The 21,008-nt window shown below is 40.2% G+C and overlaps 2 protein-coding genes across 2 annotated transcripts in view; one reads left to right on the top strand and one right to left on the bottom strand.

Moving 5' to 3' along the window:
• The window catches only part of LOC134648059 (probable NADH dehydrogenase [ubiquinone] iron-sulfur protein 6, mitochondrial), a 26,104-nt gene extending 16,654 nt beyond the window's left edge, over positions 1 to 9,450 (bottom strand). Inside the window, exon 1 of the mRNA XM_063502501.1 lies at positions 9,438 to 9,450. The gene's annotated coding sequence lies outside the window, so the exon portion shown is untranslated. The remainder of the gene's footprint in view (positions 1 to 9,437) is intronic.
• On the top strand, positions 1,386 to 20,675 carry LOC134648048 (E3 ubiquitin-protein ligase Su(dx)). The gene is made up of 13 exons (XM_063502483.1): positions 1,386 to 1,542; positions 1,911 to 2,198; positions 2,456 to 2,712; positions 4,461 to 4,645; positions 6,066 to 6,234; positions 13,013 to 13,133; positions 14,622 to 14,884; positions 15,462 to 15,755; positions 16,332 to 16,832; positions 17,058 to 17,153; positions 17,829 to 17,981; positions 19,655 to 19,786; positions 20,535 to 20,675. Exons 1-13 carry the CDS (start codon positions 1,473 to 1,475, stop codon positions 20,670 to 20,672), a joined length of 2,667 nt encoding a protein of 888 aa, XP_063358553.1. The 5' UTR covers positions 1,386 to 1,472; the 3' UTR covers positions 20,673 to 20,675.
• Positions 20,676 to 21,008: the final 333 nt, after the last annotated feature.

Consider the following 21,008-nt stretch of genomic DNA (forward strand, 5'->3'; position numbering starts at 1 on the left):
TGTCAGGTGCATACCCAATGCAACTCAAGTTGTAAAGTAATTAAAGGTGATGTTACTGTCACTGAATCAACTGCTTAGGCTTTCCTCACGTTTTTGTATTTCTAATCGGAGATACGATTAGATAAGAGTGATTTTTATAATTTTATCTAGAGTATTCTTTTAATGAACTTTGCATCAAAAATCAGGAAAAACATGCAGTATCTTAATGTTTAAGGTAAATTGAATCACTATGTTATAAAGCTATTACATATATTTATTTACAGTCAACATTTGTTTTGATACATCCAAATAACAAGTGTAACAATTTTTTTGTTACCTCTTTTATTGCTGACTGTATTCTTCTCCTTTGCATGTCTACCAAATACTTCTCAAGGTCTTGTTATGAGCCTAAATTCAATGTTTGTGATTTTCCACCAAGGAGTTCCTTTGTCTAAGTTCTGAATGCATTATCATATCAGCTTCATTTATTTCATTGTTGTCAGAATTACACCAAATTTCATCTGAGTCAGACACCGGGTAGTAGTTCAAATTGAAGATACAACTTTGGAAATATTTATAGACACATATATGTATATTAAACAGAGTGAAGCTAAGTGTGTAAAAACTAAAAAACATTTTTATAATTATGAGCCAGAATTCAAAATAAAAGATAGCATAAAAATTATTACAGGAATTTGTCATTTGCTATTGTTTGATTCCTAAATAAAACTTAAAACCATATTGCAAAATACAAGAAACATATTGAAATAGGTATTAATTACAATGAATTCATATAATATTCGGTACCTACAGGAAAATCCACGTCTGTACAATCTGTTAAATTTCCTGTATAACATTTTTAGCCAATTTGTCTTTACCTATTTATCCACCACTATCCAAAAATATTATTTATCTTTGTTAATAATATTTTTTATTATTTTATAGAGAGATATAACATATTCATTACAGGGTCCCGATTGTCACTCTTCGGGTACAGAACCTTAAAAACACTTCATAGGGATAGTATTGAGATATACAGATATAGTAATATATATCTTGTGTTTTGTATTTTGTTATATCTATGACTTTATTTAGAGTATGATTCAATACTTGATTTTTCTGTATACAATATTTGAACTTTATAATTTGCCTATTGATGAATATGGATATCAGAAGTCTTGATAGCTTATTATTATTATGTCAGCAAAAGCAGCAATACACAATAGATACATTATATAAAAATGAATCATTCTCTTATGATTAACACAGAACACAATAATGTTTCTACTCTGAGCTATTCATGTTAGTGAAACAATAACAAACAAACAGTGTTTACTAAACAAAGAGACAGTAGAATGTCTGTTTTTTAACATGCTAAGTATGCAGATAGGAATAAAGTAGGGTATAATTTTATGTTATGTTTTAATTTGTGCAGGTGGCCTATGGAATTAAATGATGTAGTGCAGTGAATATGAACTGACCAACAAATCAAAATGTCTGAAGGCACAACACCACTCACTATTCCCACTTCTTTAACAACTTATCACCAACTCAGTCTAACAGGTACTGATAACATTATTTATTGTTTCTTTATCTGGACATAGGCACAGAAATTTTTCTTCCATTGTGGTAGCGTGGCATGGTCAAGGGCCACCATCACAGTGGTGGGTAAATTCTGGTCCTCATAAATAGCTATTCTTATTTACAGATTTTTAATATAAAATGCATTGTTGAACATTTGCATGAAATATATGCATTTCCAAACTGTGTTGTTGTAAAACACACACATAAATTTGTGGTTTACAGTATCACCATTAGTTGGAATTGTTTTCTTCTTTTTCATCAATTTTCTTTCCTTCCACACTACTGTATACTGTACTGTAAAAATTACTAATATGTAAAGATGCTTATAATTTACATGTCAATTTCAGTTGAAACTGCAACCATAAGAAGTTCTGGACTCTTTAAACCAAACCCTTACTTGCAAGTCATTGTAGATGACAAGATTTCAAGGAGAACTGAGGTCATTAAGAATACTTTGCATCCAAAATGGAAAGAGGAATTCACAGTGCTTGTGACTGCACAGTCACAACTGCTATTTCGGCTTGCTGATCACCACAGCTTTAGAAAAGATAATATTATTGGGGAGAAAAGGATAAGTCTTCTTAAGGTTCTCCTTTCCTTCAATGGAAAATTAGAAAATGTAGAGCTGTCAATGGGTAAGAAAATTTCATCTAATTTTGTCAACCTGTCTGGTGGGGCAAGTGCACCTGCATACTAAGTAATACATTTTATATTAGTAAAGGGTAACACTTGGACACTTCCAATGTGAGTGGCTTTCTTTTCCTAACTGGGGAAAGTGTGTTATGGGGACAACCCTTACTCTCTCCATGTATTTATAGAGTAGCTGCCCTTGACTTTATGTTTTGTATAACAATGAAATATAAACTACCTATGCTTTTTGTATTGTTTTTAGACTTGATGAAAACTGTATCGTCACAGGAGAACACAGCAAATAGTAATTCTGAAGTAAAAGCGGCAGATTTAGTAATACATTTGGATGGTTTAAAAATTGATAGTTCTGTCCTAAGCCAGTGTCAAGAGGTGCTAGGTGAAACAAACAGTGGCAATGCACGTAGTCCGCTTAATGACGGAGTGCGAGGCAGGATCAGAGCACGCAACAACCCCAACTCAGAGTCTGCAAGAACTGGCCCACGAAACCAAACCTTAAGGGTGAGTCCATCATTGAATGTAGATGATCTTCCCAGTTGAAAACGAAACTAATTAGATAATGTGTTACTATTGTCATAAGCATCATAATTATCTCAGAACTGATATAGAAGCTTTTTTTTAAATACGTGGGGATGTGATTAATTAAAAAAAAAAATTGTTACTCAATGACGTATATTACAAAGAATGGGGTAAGTAATGTGGGACTATTGGTGACCGGTCGACATCAAATCTTGTTTCAGCAAATCAATGCTTGTTTGCCATCATTGCCGGCCAATTGCGGGTGGGACTCGGAGTGCTCCAATTTTTTTTTTTCTAAAATGGCTCAGCTTTACTTTAATATTGATTTGTTTGAATCTAAAGAAAGAAATTCTGCTTTTTTTTATTATTTTAGGCCTAGCTGGCTATTTCGGAGATAATGGGGGGGGATACACTTATGAAATAACTTAAAAAATATTTATTTACTATTTTAAGGGGTCCGTTTTTTCCTTTTGAAGTACGAAACGCTAAAGAGGTTTTTAGTAGTTATTTAATGCAACTAGCGCGTTTCATAATAAGTAACCTTTTGCGTTAGTCAACCTTGAAAACGTCAAGGTCAATAGCGTTCAATAAATAACGTGAAATGTGACGCACAGGTAACAACCTAATTAGCTACATACACTTTCCTTCACGGCCTTTATTATTGTATTCTGAGTTTTAGTTTGGTTTTGCAATGGGTAGGTAGATAAGATACGAGATTTGAATAGGTAGGTAAGTACATACCTATAATAATGACGGGATTTAGTAAGTCACTGACGACTGTAAAGAGCTAGTAGGTATCTTGAATATGTTGATATGACGTATCACACAATTCATCATGATGATAATTTTATTAACATAATAAGTACATAATATTATTATATGCTGTTTTTAGAAGTTCTTAATTAGAGAAACATTTCTGATTAGGGAGTTGTTTGACTCGATTTATTGAAACGAATATTTTACCTACTATTTCCATATTCTACAACTACTTACTACAGGTACCTATTTAAATGTAATAGACAGCTGGTTTTAATCCACTTCCCAAATAATCCAAAAATAACTCAAATTAAAACAGCGGCATCTAGGGAGTTGAAACGTAATTAAGAACCATCTCGACTCGATAATGACAGACAACACCTTCGATACAAAAAAGCTGCACTCAAATTGGTTCATCCGTTGGGAAACTACGATGCCACAGACATACACACGTGAAATAATTGCATATTTTGTATGGATATAAATATGCTATAATCTAATCGGCATATACTTAGTCCTATAGTACCTAAGCAAAATAGTACTCGTGTTCTGGGTACCTACCTACTAGATGATATGATAAGATACACCGTAAATAGATAGATAACATCTATAACATTATAGATAAACACTCAAATACATAATAGAAAACAACCATAACTTAAGGAGCGTAATCATAACAGACAAATAAATGGCCTTACCGGGATTTGAACCTAATGAGTCTCCAGCTTCGTAGGCAGGGTCATTGCTTAACCTTTTCAACGCCAAGAGCCACTAAAGTGGTCGAGTGCTGTCGTGCCCATGACGCCAACAGCCACTAAAAAGGCTATGACGGACGCTGTCAAAGCAATTTTCCTGCTGACAGATAAGGTTTATTTTCGCTCTTCATATTGCAACCATTTGGCGTATAAGCCACATTTTAGCATGGGACGAAAAGCGTTGAAAAGGTTAAGTAGTACATGTGGGTATTGTTATAGCCGCCACCCGGGCCGCCTCCTATGAGCAACGGTGCATTGCACCCGGCGGCGGCGACAGACGGCGCGGGGCCGTCGCACGCCGAGCCGCCCGCCGCCGACACTCCGCCTACACCCGCGCCCGCCGCCGCGCCCGAGGAGCCGCTGCCTGGCGGCTGGGAGATGCGATACGACGTCTACGGTCGAAGGTGGGTCCTCACTGCCTGCTATGAGCATCGGTGTATTGCACCTGGCGGTTGCGGACGGCGAGGGTTCGTCGCTCGCGGAGCCGCATGTTTGTTATTTACTAAATTTTTTACGACCTCAAATCTAGGTATAAGTATTCAATATAAAGTTGTAATTAATATCCCAACTATATGGGACGTTAGCGTCAGCTGCAGAAATAGCTAAGCGGGAGAGGCATTAATAATGCGTTTAACACAACTTTGTTCCTTAGAGAATAAGAGTGGCGTGTAGGTAAATAAGAAAGTGTCAAATGGTGTCACTACACCACAAGATTTATTGTTAAAATCTAGCGCTTTACCACAAACGCGAATGCTAGAAAATTGTGTAGAATAGTATTAGACCGCGGACTCTACACCAGCGGGCATCGGGGCGTCGCTAGTGGCGTCTAAAGAAGACAGCGGTGGCGCGCTCCCGCTGCTCGCACAGCCCCGATCGCCGTCCCGCTACCCGCTGGAGTTCGCGGCCACGCAACTGCACAACAAGAGGAATCTCAAGCTGGCCACACACACTAGGTTTTGCGTGTCGGTTTTGCTTGTGCAAGCAAAACCAACAGGCACGACCGAGTTCCATAGGGCACACACACGTAACGACAAACCTGCACAAACTCTCAGTTCAAACCATCATGGCACCGCCGGTAGTGGTGGTTGACGTCGACGCAATAGCGCTATTAGGTTTATATTTCGTCAGCCATACACGCATACAAACCATGAATCCACTCCACACTTAAAAAATAATAAAACTGGCCAAGTGCGAGTAGGACTCGCGCACGAAGGGTACCGTACCATTATCTATAAAAACGGAAAAAAAATCATGGGAGCCCCACTCCGACTCGCACTTGGCCGGTTTTTTAGTATTTGTTGTACTAGAGGCAACAGAAATAGATCATTTGTGAACATTTCAACTGTCTAACTAGCATAGTTGATGAGATACAGAGTGACAGACGGACGGACGGACAGTGGAGTCTTAGTAATAGGGTTCCGTTTTACCCTTTGGGTACGGAACCCTAAATATCTACTAAAAATCCTGTACAATTGCATTTCGTTTGCGAGACGACATTGTTGCACAGTGACGTGCGACGTGCGACCTATCCCCTCGGCAATCACTGGATAACTGAAGCCTATCAAGCCTGCCAGCCACACACGTTCAGTTATGCCTGCGCAAGCGAGGTGCGCAAGCACAACCGACAGGCAAAAAATATAAATTTTGATATTTTCAATTTTGCTTGCGCAGGCAAGGAGTTTGCTTGCGCAGGCAAGGAGTCGTGTCATACACACGTTCAGTTATGCCTGCACAAGTGAACTGTGCAGGCATAACCATCGGTTATAACCTAGTGTGTGTGGCCGGCTTCACTGGCTGACTAATGTAATTGGTCATGTGATACAGATACTACGTGGACCACAACACGCGGTCGACGTCTTGGGAGCGGCCGCAGCCGCTGCCGCCGGGCTGGGAGGTGCGGCGCGACGCTCGCGGCCGCGTGTACTACGTCGACCACAACACGCGCACCACCACCTGGCAGCGCCCCGACACCGAGCGGCTCGCGCGCTTCCAGGTAACAAAAGACGCCAGTTTCGAGTTTCGACACCGCTGCAGCGAGTGTGCGAGACTGCGCTATGCACGTGCATAGCGATATCCCGCTTGCACACCGGAGCTCCATGCGGATCCGCATCCAATGTGAAGATTGCTCGACTCTCTAATGTTTATGATACTTTACTCAGATATGGGATGTTGACTGATAGTAAAGTTTATGGTTGATCGGGAGACCGATCTGTGTCTCGGTTTCAGCTAGGGCAAAAATTCATTCGTATTTCCGTCCGGCTGTTCTCCTCTACAGGTCGGCGCACTTCTCAACCAACCGTCGTAAAATTTTGGGTGCCGGTTCGAAAATATGTTTTTTTTGTGCATTCAAATTCAGAAATAACATTTAAATTCGGGATTCATATACGAGGGGCGTTCAAAATATTCTCGGTATTGATATCTTACGACCTCTTCTAAAATTTCTTTCGTTACTGGCCGCTAAGGTTTATTCATTGACATTAAAAAAAAGTATAATTCGAACCGAGATGGTCTTTTGTTTTTCTGCAATTGCTGAACAAACATGAACATCATGTGCGAATTGACAATGTTAACTAAATTAGAACATCGATGCGTGATAAAATTCTTGACAAAACAGGGTAAAAATCAAAAAACCATAAAAGAGGAAATGGATTGTGTTTACCGTGAGTCTGCTCCTTCTTTATCTACCATTCAAAAGTGGTCAAGCGAGTTTAAACGCGGAAGGGAGAATATTGAAGATGACCCTAGACCTGGCCGGCCTGTAGTAGCTACTTCACAAGAAAATATTGATAAAGTGGAAAAACTTATATTGGAAGATGGTCGAGTGAAGGTAAAATCTATAGCACAAGTAACCAATCTCTCTATTGGTACCGTACATGATATTATACATGACCATCTTAATATGTCAAAAGTAAGTGCAAGATGGGTTCCGCGAATGCTGACTCGGCTTCAAAAAGACATGCGTGTAGCTTGTTGTTCCGATTTTATTGACCTGTGCGGTGAAAATCCTGATGAGGTGCTGCAAAGAATAGTTACTGGAGATGAAACCTGGGTTCATCATTATGACCCAGAGAGTAAACAAGAGTCCATGCAGTGGCACATTAAGGGTTCAGCTCATCCCAAGAAGTTCAAGGTCATCCCTTCAGCTGGCAAGGTCATGGCCACGATATTTTGGGATTGTGAAGGAGTATTACTAATCGATTATAAAGAAAAAGGTGTAAATATCACAGGACAGTACTACGCTAACATTCTACGTCAATTAAAGGATGTAATTAAAGAAAAGAGGCGAGGAAAGTTAACCAAAGGTATTCTGCTTCTGCATGACAACGCCCCCGTCCATACTGCTCATATTGCCAAGGCAGCTATTGTTGAATGTGGGTTTAAAACTGTTACTCACCCACCGTATAGTCCGGACTTAGCCCTCAGCGACTTCTTTTTGCTCCCCAATCTTAAAAAGGATCTGCGTGGAAATAAATTTTCTGACGATGAAGCATTGAAGGCGGCAGTGGAGGAGCATTTTTACACGAAAGATAAAAAATATTTTTACGAGGGATTAAAAAAAATAATTGATCGATCTTTTAAGTGTATGAACATAGGGGGGGAGTATATTGAAAAATAAAAATATCAAACTTTTCGTACTTGTTTGTTTTCATTCTCATACCGAGAATATTTTGAATACCCCTCGTAAGTATTTATTAGGTTTTAAGCTATGCAAAATAGAAAATGGGTAAACCGCATACTAATGCTAACTAATAATTACTAAATTATTTAAGGAAACAGGATTACATAGTAGTTTGTGTTACAAGGGATCAAAATGATATATTTCCGTCAAGGGCGTAAATTGAATCCTGAGCGTGATGAGGGATTCAAGTGTTAACGCCCAAGACGAAATAATTTTGATACCGTGTGACACATACTGCTTTTCACATCAACTATGAGGAAAAAAAAATCTTAGTGTTGACACAATCTGATGCTTATACAGATTATTTAAGCTAAAAAAAATGTGCAAAAAAAATTTGAATAATTTTACGGTTTAGACTCACTTGTTTTAAGTCACTCGCGCGACATGTTTCGGAGAGCCTAGGTCTCCTTTCTCAAGCACTAACAGTGCGAGCAGCGTTCACGACGGCCGTGTATCGCGTACTGCGGCACGCCGCGTCGCACGCATATAATACTTGTCTCACAACAGTTTAAATTCGATTAGTGCAAAAAAATGTAAAAATAGCGTGCTTGAACAGAAAAGTGCCACTTTGATCCCTCCTAGCAGGGAGGAAAAGTGCTAGTGAGGGTGTTAAGTGAAATGACCTTTTTTTGCTTGATTAAAGCATGAAACTTGGCACAGTTGTTCCTTATATCAAAATAAGCCGATTAAGATCGGTAGCCCGAGGGAGCCCCCGCTTAAGCCCGAGAGGGGGGGGGGTCAAGTAGCGCCCCGCCCGGCTTCATTCTAAAAATTCTAACAGGCCCCGTTTAGCTAATAGGTCATATTTGGTATCAATTTCGGATAAATAAATAACGTAGAATTCATTTCTGGTATAAAAAATTGCAATTTGTTGAAAAAAATAATAAAAAAACACAAAAAATCTAATTTTTCAAGTGTAATTTTTGTTTTTTATTTATTGTCAAAATTAAACTGCTTGGTTTTTCTACATACAAAAAATATGACAATAAAGCCTATTTAATGCAGATTTTAAAAACATAACTTTTACTAACCTTTATTAAAAGGAAATTGCATAAAAAAACTTATATCGTCTCGCGCCGGTGAATATCTTTTTACCGACATCGGCATCGATATAGACAACATCCGAAGTGCACACTCTGGAGACCGATTAAATGTATTGTTTATTGTTGTAGATTCTATTATAAAGATAGAAAAGCGTACAATTTTTTTTAATGTGTCGTTCAGTGAAAAAGGGACCTTAAAAAAAATTATCACAGCCAGCCTCGTGTTTGTATAGAAGCATACTCGTATTTAGTTAGTGCCAACCACTCCATGGACTCCATGGTCCCTGTTCTCAATTAATAAGAAGTAAACTGTAAGTATTCTTTAATATACTTGCTTATTACATTATACCACACTTTAATTTTGCGTCTTGTGTATTAATACAGTTCCTTCCCCCGACACATGAATGGGTACATTTCGTCATTCACGTATATATGTCAGTTTCAACCATATTCTGGCCACAGCAGGGTTGTCAGAACAGTTTGGAAACAGTCGTCTGCTCCTTGCTTTCATTCCCAAGAAGATGGACTGAGCAAGTTTAAAGAGGAACTAAAGTCTGACCCCAAACATATAATCCTATCCTGATAAGGCTGCTTCTATTTCAGTAGTCGATTCATGTAAATAATTATTTCGGGCATTTTTTCATTATTTAGCAACGGCTTTATCTGTAAGTATCACTTTACTTTGCTTTACAAGGTTATTTCACCTATCATCATATAAAGGTATAATAAAGTTTTGGCGAATGCTATTTATTTACTGCTATTGCTCCATCCTGTAGGAGCTTGAATCCTTGTATCGGCCAGGCTAAAAAGGGTCCATGCTTAGATCTCACTTTTATACACCTTATATTAAATGGGGAACCCGGGTTCAAATTCTAGAAGGCATTTATTTGTCTGTTTATCGTGAATACTTGTTCCTGAATTACCTATGGATGTTTTGAGTGTATGTATCAAATATATATGATATATATCATGTAGTACCCACATCACAAGTCTTATTGAGCTTACAGTATTACAAGGTCGATCGAGAGAATGCTTGGAATACGAGTACGACTCCTGGTTTTTCAGGGCCCGATAGAAATAAATTAGAGTTTAATTTACCATGACGGTAAGCTTCACTTATAACCACTGATCTTTTAGTGAAACTCATTTCTTTACCACTAGGTAAATCATTTTGAGACACTGTGTTGACAAAACTTCGAAGAGTTAAAAGTCCTTATTTATGCCATCGCGAAATTGTGTAGAGAAACATGTCACAAGTAATGTTCCTCGTGAGATTCCGAATACTCCAAGAACCATGAAAAGTCCGATTCATTTAATATGATGGCCCTAGTTGCAGATGCTGTAAAACAGTCATTGCAAGGTATTGATACGCACAGTAGACACGAACGTAGTCATAGCAGCTAGACTAGATTCATGCGTACGAATATTTCCCCAACTACAGGAATTGTGGGCTCACGTTGACACAGTGGAAAACACAATTATATCACATGACACACCATTGCATCCAGGTCAGGGAATTATATTTTAAGCTAATAAAATTATCTATTCTATAAGCTAAGTAAACTATCTTTTATTTACCCTAAAAGAGCGGAAGTCTTACCCCTGTTTCGAGCATTCAGTGGAAAGGGGAGAAAAAGTGAATTCGAAGCATAGAATCTGTTCAGAGTTCAACCAAACCACTACAAGGATTCAAGCTCTTACAAGATGGAGCAATAGCAGTGGCTAAAAGCATTCCCCTAAAATACTAAAATGTTATTATATGATCGGTAATAAGTGCAATATTGAAGAAGGCAAGTTATACCGGGATATTGAAATGAAGAGTTGTATAATGTTATACCTGTTCTATGAGATTAAGTCACTGCTAAATTATTTTATTATTAAATTCCATAATGTATACCTACTTCTAACAAAAGGGAGCCATATAAATGCCCTATTACGCGCAGTGTACCAAGGGGTTGATGTTTAGGTTCAGACGTTAGTTCGTCGTCAAACTTGCTCAGTCCGTCAGACTTCTTGGGAATGGAAGCAAGAAGCAGACGACGGGTTCCACACTGGTCTGACACCTGCTTTGGTCAGAATATGGTTGAAACTGACCAGAAGTAAATGCAAACCGGAATAAAAAACGCGATGCAACTACATGAATGATGAAATGTACGCATTTATGTGTCTGGGGAAGGAACTCTATTACGACACAAGACGCAAAATTAAAGTGTGGTAGGGTAATTCGCCAGTAACTGGCCACTTTTAGTAACTGGCCACCCAAAACCAAAAATTCATTTTAGGCTAGCCAGTGGCCAGTTATTGAAAGCTGGCCAGTTTTTGGAACCTTATACTAAAATGAATTCTGTTTATAGGTGAATATAATTCATTTTTAGTTTAGAGCGGCTAGTTATTAAAGCGGCCAGTTACTGGCAAATTATTCTATAATGTAATAAGTAAGTAGATTAAATAATACTTACAGTTTACTTCTTATTCATTGAGAACAGGGACCATGGAGTCCATGGAGTGGTTGAAATTAACTATGCTTCTATACAAAAGAGAGGCTCTATGATAAATTTTTCCAAGGTCCCTTTTTTCACTGAACGACACATTTTTTTCTAATAAAATATTATGTACGGCTTTCTATCTTTAATATATGATCTACAATAATAAACAACACATTTAGTCGGTCTCCAGAGTGTGTACTTCGGATGTTGTCTATATCGATGCCTATGTCGGTAACAAGATATTCACCGGCGCGGGACGATATATGTTTTTTTAATGCAATTTCTTTTTCATAAAGGTAAGTAAAAGTTATGTTTTTAAAATCTACATTAAATAGTCTTTATCGTCATATTTTTTGTATGTAGAAAAACCAAGCAGTTTAATTTTGACAATAAATAAAAAACAAAAGTTACACTTGAAAAATTAGATTTTTTGTGTTTTTTTTATTATTTTTTTCAACAAATTGCAATTTTTTATACCAGAAATGAATTCTACGTTATTGATTTATCCGAAATTGATACCAAATATGACCTATTAGCTAAACGGGGCCTGTTAGAATTTTTAGAATGAAGCCGGGCGGGGCGCTACTTGACCCCCCCCCCTCTCGGGCTTAAGCGGGGGGTCCCTCGGGCTACCGATCTTAATCGGCTTATTTTGATATAAGGAACAACTGTGCCAAGTTTCATGCTTTAATCAAGCAAAAAAAGGTTCGACCTTTTTTTGTTACTTAAAACCTTAACTATGCCACTTTGATCCATCCTAGCAGGGAAGAAAAAGCTCTTTTCTGAATAGGTGTGAAATAGTACATTATTGTCGAGGTTCGGAAGTAGCTACTTGCAGGCTGAGGATTCGTTTTAAACGGACGACCTTGGGAGTCCGTTTAATTGAATCCGAAGCCAGCAAGTAGCCTTCCAGCCGAGTCATATATAGTGCTTTTCTCAAAAATGGTGCAAGAAATAGAAATATTTTACAGAACTTACAGAAGCAACGTTTTAATTTTCACAGAAAAAAATACAACCATTAAAAAAAATTGCTTGCCACCTTTAAAAAAAAAAGAAGTGTATTTTTCTGCTTAAAATACGCCAACCTATTTGAGACACCTAAATAGTGGCGGTACCAACATTAAGCCTGTAACAGACTATCGCACCGCACCGCGACCTTGGAGCGTCGCACCCATAAGTGAGAGCGAGAAACAGATATCTCTTTCTCGCTCTCACTTATGGGTGCGACGCTCCAAGGTCGCGGTGCGGTGCGATAGTCTGTTATAGGCTTTATAATAATAAGTGCTGATCATCTGTTTGGCTGTTTAAGGGACCTATGCCTTCATTTGATATGGCCATTTAAAGTTTTAAAAAGTTTGGAACTCGTTAAATAATGGGATTTGTATGCGACATTGCAGTCCCGAAATCGAGACTGCAATGTTTTTAACTTTTTAATTTTTTGAATGACCATAAACTACGCACTTCGCGACCAATTTTTTAACCGGCAACGTCGACTTTGCCGTCCATTTTTGAGAAAAGTAAATTTACTAAAATTATTAATACTTGCATTTGTTATCGTTGCAGCACTGGCGCGGCGAGCGCCGGCACGTGGTGGCGCAGGGCAACCAGCGGTTCCTGTACCCGCACCCGCAGCCGCCGCATCCGCCGCACCAGCAACAGGACGAAACACACGAGCCGCAAGCCGGTACGCCTATACTTTTCGCATTTTTTGTTGACCCGGTTCCGCAATACTCACGGACGGCTAAATCACGAACCCTGATTTTGTACCCATCGAACATTGACACTTGGGGTATTGCTGCGCGCAGCCGCCTTAGTCATTATAAGCTCTCATGTCACCACTCTTTGTCTAAATCATGCTGTTAAAATACCTACTTGCTTACTTTGTACATAGCCCGACATTTAAGCATATAATACTTGCTTACATGTCGTGCTATGTACAAAGTAAGCAAGTATTTTAACAGCATGATTTGGACACATCCAAGTAGTTGCGTCCAGAACTGTGCCACATCGCATTCGCTGTTTTTGAGCAGCAGCGGATTGTATTATTATAATTAGCGCCATTAACCCTGTGTGTGGAAAAATGGGTGTGAAATCGATTTGCATATTCTGCATATTCATTACGTAAATGTTTGAGGATTTACATGCACTGAAATATACATGGTAAATACCGCGCATCGAATAGGACGTATTTGGGCGTTTTCTAAAGTAAATATCGAAAACCTGATTCTTTCAAATCTGGACATTCTTGGGCTCATTCTACTCAGAATCAACAGCAGTCTCCACCCTTCCATTAAAAAAAGATGTCCCAAAATGTCCACTCCATTACGTCACGTTTTATTATGAGAAAATATTTCACTTATATGGACGTGACGTAGTGGAATGTACAATTTTCATACAAATTTTTGGGACATTTTTTTTATCATCATGATTGAATATGCTAGTGATTCTGGAAAGAACCCAAAAACACCAGGATCCGTGAGAATCGGGTTTTCAATATCTATTTTAAAAAACGCCCATGGACGTGGCGTAGTGGAATGGAATGTACAATTTTCATACAAATTTTTGGGACAAGTTTTTTTATCATCAGGATTGAATATGCTAGTGATTCTGAGTTGAAATAACCCAAAAACACCAGGATCTGTGAGAATCGGGTTTTCAATATTTATTTTAGAAAACGCCCATTTATCATGACCCTATAGATTTGACCAATTTTCGAACGAGCGAGCGAAGCGAAGTGAAGTTCTTACATTCAACTTGGAGCACACGGCTGGCTAGGGGCACGTCCCGGCATTTCTATGTTTTTAAGCTGAACTATCAGAGGATAGTTTGATACACAATAGCTTAAGTAAATTTGTTCTAATTTAAATGAAATTGGGTAAACGTGTAGTTGAGGGCATTGTATTTTAGTCATTAAATTATGAGCAGGCTCGATCAAGGGGTTATTGAGCTAGAAGAGCTTAGAAGGCTAAAAAGCTATTTGTGAGGAGTCTTGCTATTCTGGTCATCTTTTTAGCAAGAAAGTATGGTCGAGTTTGGTATCAAACGAAAGTGCTCGGCTTACACATTTATAATATAGTTTTTAAATTTACAATTTTAAAATAATAATGTAACATTTTGGCGAACCGCGAGTTCTCAGTTCGGGGCGAACTACTAGTGGTAATTTAATCTGAAGGTCGAGCCAGCCTCCCGGGCCCCCCGCCGGAGAGCCTCGCGGCGGCGGCGCGCCCGGCGGCCGGGCCGGCGGCCGGGCCGGCGGCCGGGCCGGCGGCCGGGCCGGCAGCCGGGCCAGCGGCCGGCCCGGCCCAGCCCGCGCCGCCCGACGACGCGCTCGGCGCGCTGCCGGCCGGCTGGGAGCGCCGAGTGCAGCCCGACGGCCGCGTCTACTACGTCAACCACAAGAACCGCACCACGCAGTGGGAGGACCCCAGGACGCAGGTGACACCCTACTTATTATATTCGGACCGGAGTTGTTGCACACCGAATAGGCTACATGACTAATTTTTTTTTTATATCAATCGATCGGGTTTGTTTTTAGGATCAAATGTCTATATGGGACCCATTGCATTAAAGTAACACAAAAGTCAGAAATTGTAGTCAAAGTCCGACAGTCGCACTTCACTCGCGAAACGCCCTATACAAAACGGCCAGAGGCCGTGACGTCATCGCCCATCTTGTAGTATGGACAAAACAAAAAAATTGCGTTTTTGTCTGTGAAATATTGCGTTTATGTATATATTTGCGATACAATATTTTTTTGGATGAAATGTAAGGAATCGAATGGTACCCTTTTATCGTTTTTGGAAGTTAAAAAAAACTTAAATTTTGAAACTTTCCGGTCCTGTAATTTTGTAATTTTTCAATATTTTATTCTAATATCCACATTATTGTGATAAATTGCTAGTTTGCTATCTATTTTACTAGATTTTGTTATAAAATTCAACATGTGTCATCATCCCTATTGTTTTTGCAAAGAGTTCATTAGCGACTTGATTATATAATATCGTGGTCGCAGGGTCAGGAGGTGAGCGCGCTGGAGGAGGCGCTGCCGGGCGGCTGGGAGATCCGCTTCACGGAGGAGGGCACGCGGTACTTCGTGGACCACAACACGCGCACCACCACGTTCCAGGACCCGCGGCCGGGCGCGCCCAAGGGCCCGCAGGGCGCCTACGGCGTGCCGCGCGCCTACGAGCGCTCCTTCCGCTGGAAGCTCAGCCAGTTCCGCTACCTCTGCCAGAGCAACGCGCTGCCCAGCCACATCAAGATCACGCTCTCGAGGCAGACGCTCTTCGAGGACTCCTATCACCAGGTGACGCGAGCGTTCCGTTCCGACCGATTAAAGGATGACTCACGTTAGACCGGGCCGGAGCTTCCGGAGCTTCGTTTTCTATGGAAAGCACGACGTGATCACCGATCAGCCGTCATAGAAAATTACGTGTCGGACGCCTCGGCCCGGGCACGGCCCGGTCTAGCGTGAGTCATCCTTAATTATGGTTCCTTTCAAAAAAGTACTCCAGGTGTAGCGTATACGTAACTCTTTTCTCGAAATAAGTAGGTACACGTTAAGTGTATGTACAGCTGGGTGCATTCTTTAACCTGGTCTGGGATAGTTTACATCTACAAGACAATATATTATTATTTAAAAAAAAATTAAGAAGGATCTCAGTATAAAAGCTTTTCAGTACCTATAAGTATAAATGACGGCATGCCTTGTGGGGGGACGCTTTTGTAAAAAATGTACTATTTATATAAGCCAATCGAAGGTATGCGCCTTCATGGTCAACATCTCACTTAGCGTGGAAGGTTTAAGCAAAGAAATCATTATTCAGGGGTTCTCGAGATTTGCTACGTTATAAGGTTAGTAAAATAAGTATTTATCTTCCAGATAATGAGGCTCCCCGCGTACGAGCTCCGCCGACGCCTGTACATAATATTCCGCGGCGAGGAGGGGCTCGACTACGGCGGCGTCAGTCGGGAGTGGTTCTTCCTGCTCTCGCACGAGGTGCTCAACCCCATGTACTGCCTGTTCGAGTACGCCAACAAGAACAACTACAGCCTGCAGATAAACCCCGCCAGCTACGTCAACCCCGACCACCTCCTCTACTTCAAATTCATAGGCAGATTTATTGCCATGGCCCTGTACCACGGCAGATTTATTTATTCCGGTTTCACGATGCCTTTCTACAAGAGAATGTTAAATAAGAAACTGACGATGAAAGACATAGAATCGATCGATCCGGAGTTCTACAATTCGCTGGTCTGGATTAGGGATAACAATATTGACGAATGTGGCCTTGAAATGTGGTTCAGCGTGGATTTCGAAGTGTTGGGCCAGGTGATACACCACGAACTCAAGCCCAGCGGAGACAAGGAACGCGTATCTGAAGTGAGTTGATTATTCTTTCTATAGCCTGGTATAATGCCAAATAGCATATAAGTTTTATAAGGGTTTATTCAGCCTTGGTTTTGTTAAAAATGTAGGCGGTGTAGGATACTGATTGTGTGCTATTTGGGCATGTATAATATTTGCTACCATTTAAATAAATGTGACCGTTTCAAAGTAGAACACTTCTCTGCATGTTGACCGGACCATGTAATTTTTAATTTACAGTCAAATAAAGAGCAGTACCTGCAACTGGTCACGCAGTGGCGCATGACACGAGGCATTGAAGAACAGACGACTGCATTCCTTGACGGATTTAACGAGGTAATATTGTTTGCAAGCCATTGTTGAATGTATCATCTATAAATCAAACATACTTATTAATTATAAAAAGTTTCTGTTGTCCTGAGTGCTAGAAATACGCTCTGATCATGATCTCCACGCCCTGATTATGTCGTAGCTATCGTACTTTACTTTATGATGTTACTAGTGACTCACCCCGGCTTAATAAATTATACATAAACCTTCCTCTTGAACCACTCTATAAAAAAACCGCATCAAAATCCGTTGCGTAGTTTTAACCTTTTCGACGCCGTGTCAAACACAAAAGCTGTCACGCTGACGCCACGTCACCGAAGTGTCAAAACTGAAATTGAACTTTATGCATATGCACGTAGGTCTATGTTGCTCTGTGATATGTGACCGATTAATCGGTTTTTGGCGTTGAACCTACGGTCACAGAATAAATAATAGTACTAAGTACAGAAGACTCACTCTCTAACAAAACGCGTCTGTTACGATCAGCACACATGGCCGCTAGGTGGCGACAGCGCCACGCGCGACTTATGGCTTTCCCCAAAATTGGGGCCGAACGGATGTACTTTTAGCTACCTGTAGCAAAGCGACGAAATCGCGGAGTGAGACACGCCTGCTACGGTGCGGATATAAGCGACTTGTTTGAATACTATGTAGTGATAAATAAGCGTTTGCTCGTACCAGGTGGTGCCGCTGGAGTGGCTGAAGTACTTCGACGAGCGCGAGCTGGAGCTGATGCTGTGCGGCATGCAGGAGGTGGACGTGGACGACTGGCAGCGCAACACCATCTACCGCCATTACACGCGCACCAGCAAGCAGGTCGCCTGGTTCTGGCAGGTAAACACTACTATTTCTGATTTATCTAGCTATCGACATAGCCAAATGACTCACTTGGTGATTTAGTCAATGCGCGCCAATGATATTATAGGCTGGCGTCCACTAGACTCGCCGAGTCGAGTCGAAACGCGTAGCCGCAGAAATTCGATCGAATCGAATCGGCGCGCCACGGCTATTCGTCAATGGACGCAGTTGCATAGAAAATATAGGAGGCGAATTATTGCGATTCGATTCGCCTCGGCGAGTCTAGTGGACGCCAGCCTTTACTCCAGATAGGTTTTAGGCCTTCCAAAATTGAAGTGCTTACCTTGTACAAATTGTACCTTTAGTCGCGCGTAGGCAAAAGAGAAAGAGACAAACGTATGTTTAACTACGAGTATGACAAAGAGTTGCGAAAATTAATCAAGTATTTTTGTGCTCCTTATGTATTAGTATAACCTACCTATAATTTAATTTTTAACAAGCAGAAACGTCTGCGACCGATGCGATGATTATGCGCTGGAGTATCGATCCAGAGGCCGTGAGTTCAAGTCTCAACCAAGACAGTAATTTTTTCCACTTAAAATTTATTCTAAACCTATCTATAGTTATATAATATAATTGTTGCGCCATATTAAATCGTTTCGTGCAACTGCAAATTATATTTTTGTATACAAATGTAAATGTACTTGTGTAGTTATTAACTAAGGTAGTTTTCCCAATACCACCAACTTCATTACAGAAGTTATAGCAATTGTAACCAACTATGGACCATCAAAGGCAGCATACTTCAAATATAGTTTATATAGATATGTGGGAAGATCCAAATTACTGTTACGATAAAAATAAATACATAAACTAACTAGTATCATTGTCTACATAGTTACATAACTACTTTATTTCTGCGACATTATAATTCTTAGCTGACTTCTGGGTAACCACCGTGCAACAATTGTACTAACCGCCTAAATTAACTGGCAGATATAAATCAACTGCTGTGAAATCTAATATCGTGAATCGGTATCGGAAAACATAGGCGCCATCTTTGTTTTCTACGTTTTTAATAGATATGAGAGTCCTAAAGATAAATCCAAATCTATTGGTCAAAAATTATGCCATCTGGGGTCCATTTCTCAAAAGCTTGTAACTTGTATTACAAGCGGATGTCACTTTTTGACAGCTATTGTTAGAAAGGGACTTCCACTTGTATTACAATTTACAAGCTTATGAGAAACGGGCCTCTGGTTCTTCATTATATACAATGATATTATATAACCATAGATAGGTTATACTCATACTTGAGGAGCACAAAAAATACTTCCATATTTATTTGTGCCTACGAAGAAATCTGTTATTTTTGATTAATTTTCTCATTCCATCCATCTTTGTCACACTCGTTGTTAAACATAAGGTCGACCCTTTCTCTTTCGGTGTGCGGGAGCTCGTTAGCACATGCACATTCCTCGCTTGTCCAGCCGCGACTAAAGGAAACTTGTCCAATTTGTCACAATTTTGGAACGCCTATAACCTATCTTGAGTTATAAATCATTGATTATATAGGGTCCATATTTTTTCATTAGGTTTATTTCTTTTTTTTTATAATTATTGCAAGTAATACATTATTATGAAGATAGTCGTAGCGTTCCATTATGATTGAAAATAAGTTAGTAACTTATCCTAATCCACTATTTCAGTTTGTTCGTCAAATGGATAACGAGAAGCGGGCGAGATTGCTCCAGTTCGTGACGGGCACGTGCCGCGTGCCGGTGGGGGGGTTCGCCGAGCTGATGGGCTCCAACGGACCGCAACGGTTTTGTATAGAGAAGGTTAGTACCATTTTTTTTTTTTTTTTTTAAGAGGGGAAATGCTTTACGCATACCACCCGGCGCGGGGACGGGCCGGGATGGTTATGTGGGACTCCCTGTTGTGGGCTAATGAGACCCCAGGTTTACCCACTAAAACCCCTCTGTTGCCGCCTCGCTGCTATAAGGCGAGGTCCCAGGAACGCCGAAGTACTCTTCCGCAACCTCGCCAAGAAGGTTAGTACCAAAGCCAACTCCGTATGCCATTTGTAATGACAGAGTGTGGTGATGTCATCAATCATCATTACTGTCAAATATCTATGAAAAATAATGACACTCCCTTATATTCAAGTTGGTGCAAAGTTAGCTTAAATACGGGTTATTCCCACTAGTTAAGCGGGAATTTTTTTCCCAGTAGTTACCACATTCCCATCGTAAACAATAGATAGAGTAACTTGTACATACTGTGCCTTAAACTGTTTTTTGACAAGTTTTCACAGAATAAAATATGACATTGATATATCGAGGCGGTTTTTTTACAAAGGGCCTATCGGGAAACGCGAAAATCGAAACTCAGCTACCTATCTGCCTCTTTATCGCTCGAATATGCAAGTGTGGCAGAGAGGTTAGATAACAAAATTTCGACTCTCGTTTGCCCTTACCCTTAGATTGTGGAAGTGGCGCCCCCTACGCAGAGTTTCGCGTAAAATTTCCTAAACTCCTCATTCCACCACATTCACTAATTAATAATTTACGTGCATATTGTTCACAGGTTGGGAAAGATACTTGGTTACCTAGATCCCACACGTGCTTCAACAGACTGGATTTGCCGCCTTACAAGAGTTACGAACAATTATGCGAAAAGCTGAACTATGCCATCGAAGAAACCGAGGGCTTCGGGCAAGAATAAAACACTATTACTCATTGACATAGATATCTAGGGACTGGCTTTACGGGCAATAAAAATGAGGCATGACAGGGGCCAGTACAGCGGTGTGAAACCGCTACAACGCGATTAGTTGATGAGTTCGCATCACGCGCGCGATTGTTTGACGAGTTCGCATTACGCGCGCTATTGGGCGCATTCGCAACCAGTTGCGTTAGACTGCACGATTGGCTGGAATTCGTGAGTAACACCGCTGAACTATTATAGTACGATTTTTAGTGCCCCATTAGCCCGTCCTTAGATATTATACGTCAATGCTATTACTGTGATCGGCATTGCCGTGGTAGGGGTTATTTATCC

The sequence above is a fragment of the Cydia amplana genome, chromosome 5 (genome assembly GCF_948474715.1).
Source record: "Cydia amplana chromosome 5, ilCydAmpl1.1, whole genome shotgun sequence".
Lineage (NCBI taxonomy): Eukaryota > Metazoa > Arthropoda > Insecta > Lepidoptera > Tortricidae > Cydia > Cydia amplana.

Bases quoted from the DNA above. Each gene is read 5' to 3' on its own strand.
- LOC134648048 (XM_063502483.1), top strand. From the start codon at position 1,473: ATGTCTGAAGGCACAACACCACTCACTATTCCCACTTCTTTAACAACT. The intron at 15,756-16,331 runs GTGACGCGAGCG...TTTATCTTCCAG, and splicing joins TCGAGGACTCCTATCACCAG to ATAATGAGGCTCCCCGCGTA. The intron at 16,833-17,057 runs GTGAGTTGATTA...TTTAATTTACAG, and splicing joins ACAAGGAACGCGTATCTGAA to TCAAATAAAGAGCAGTACCT.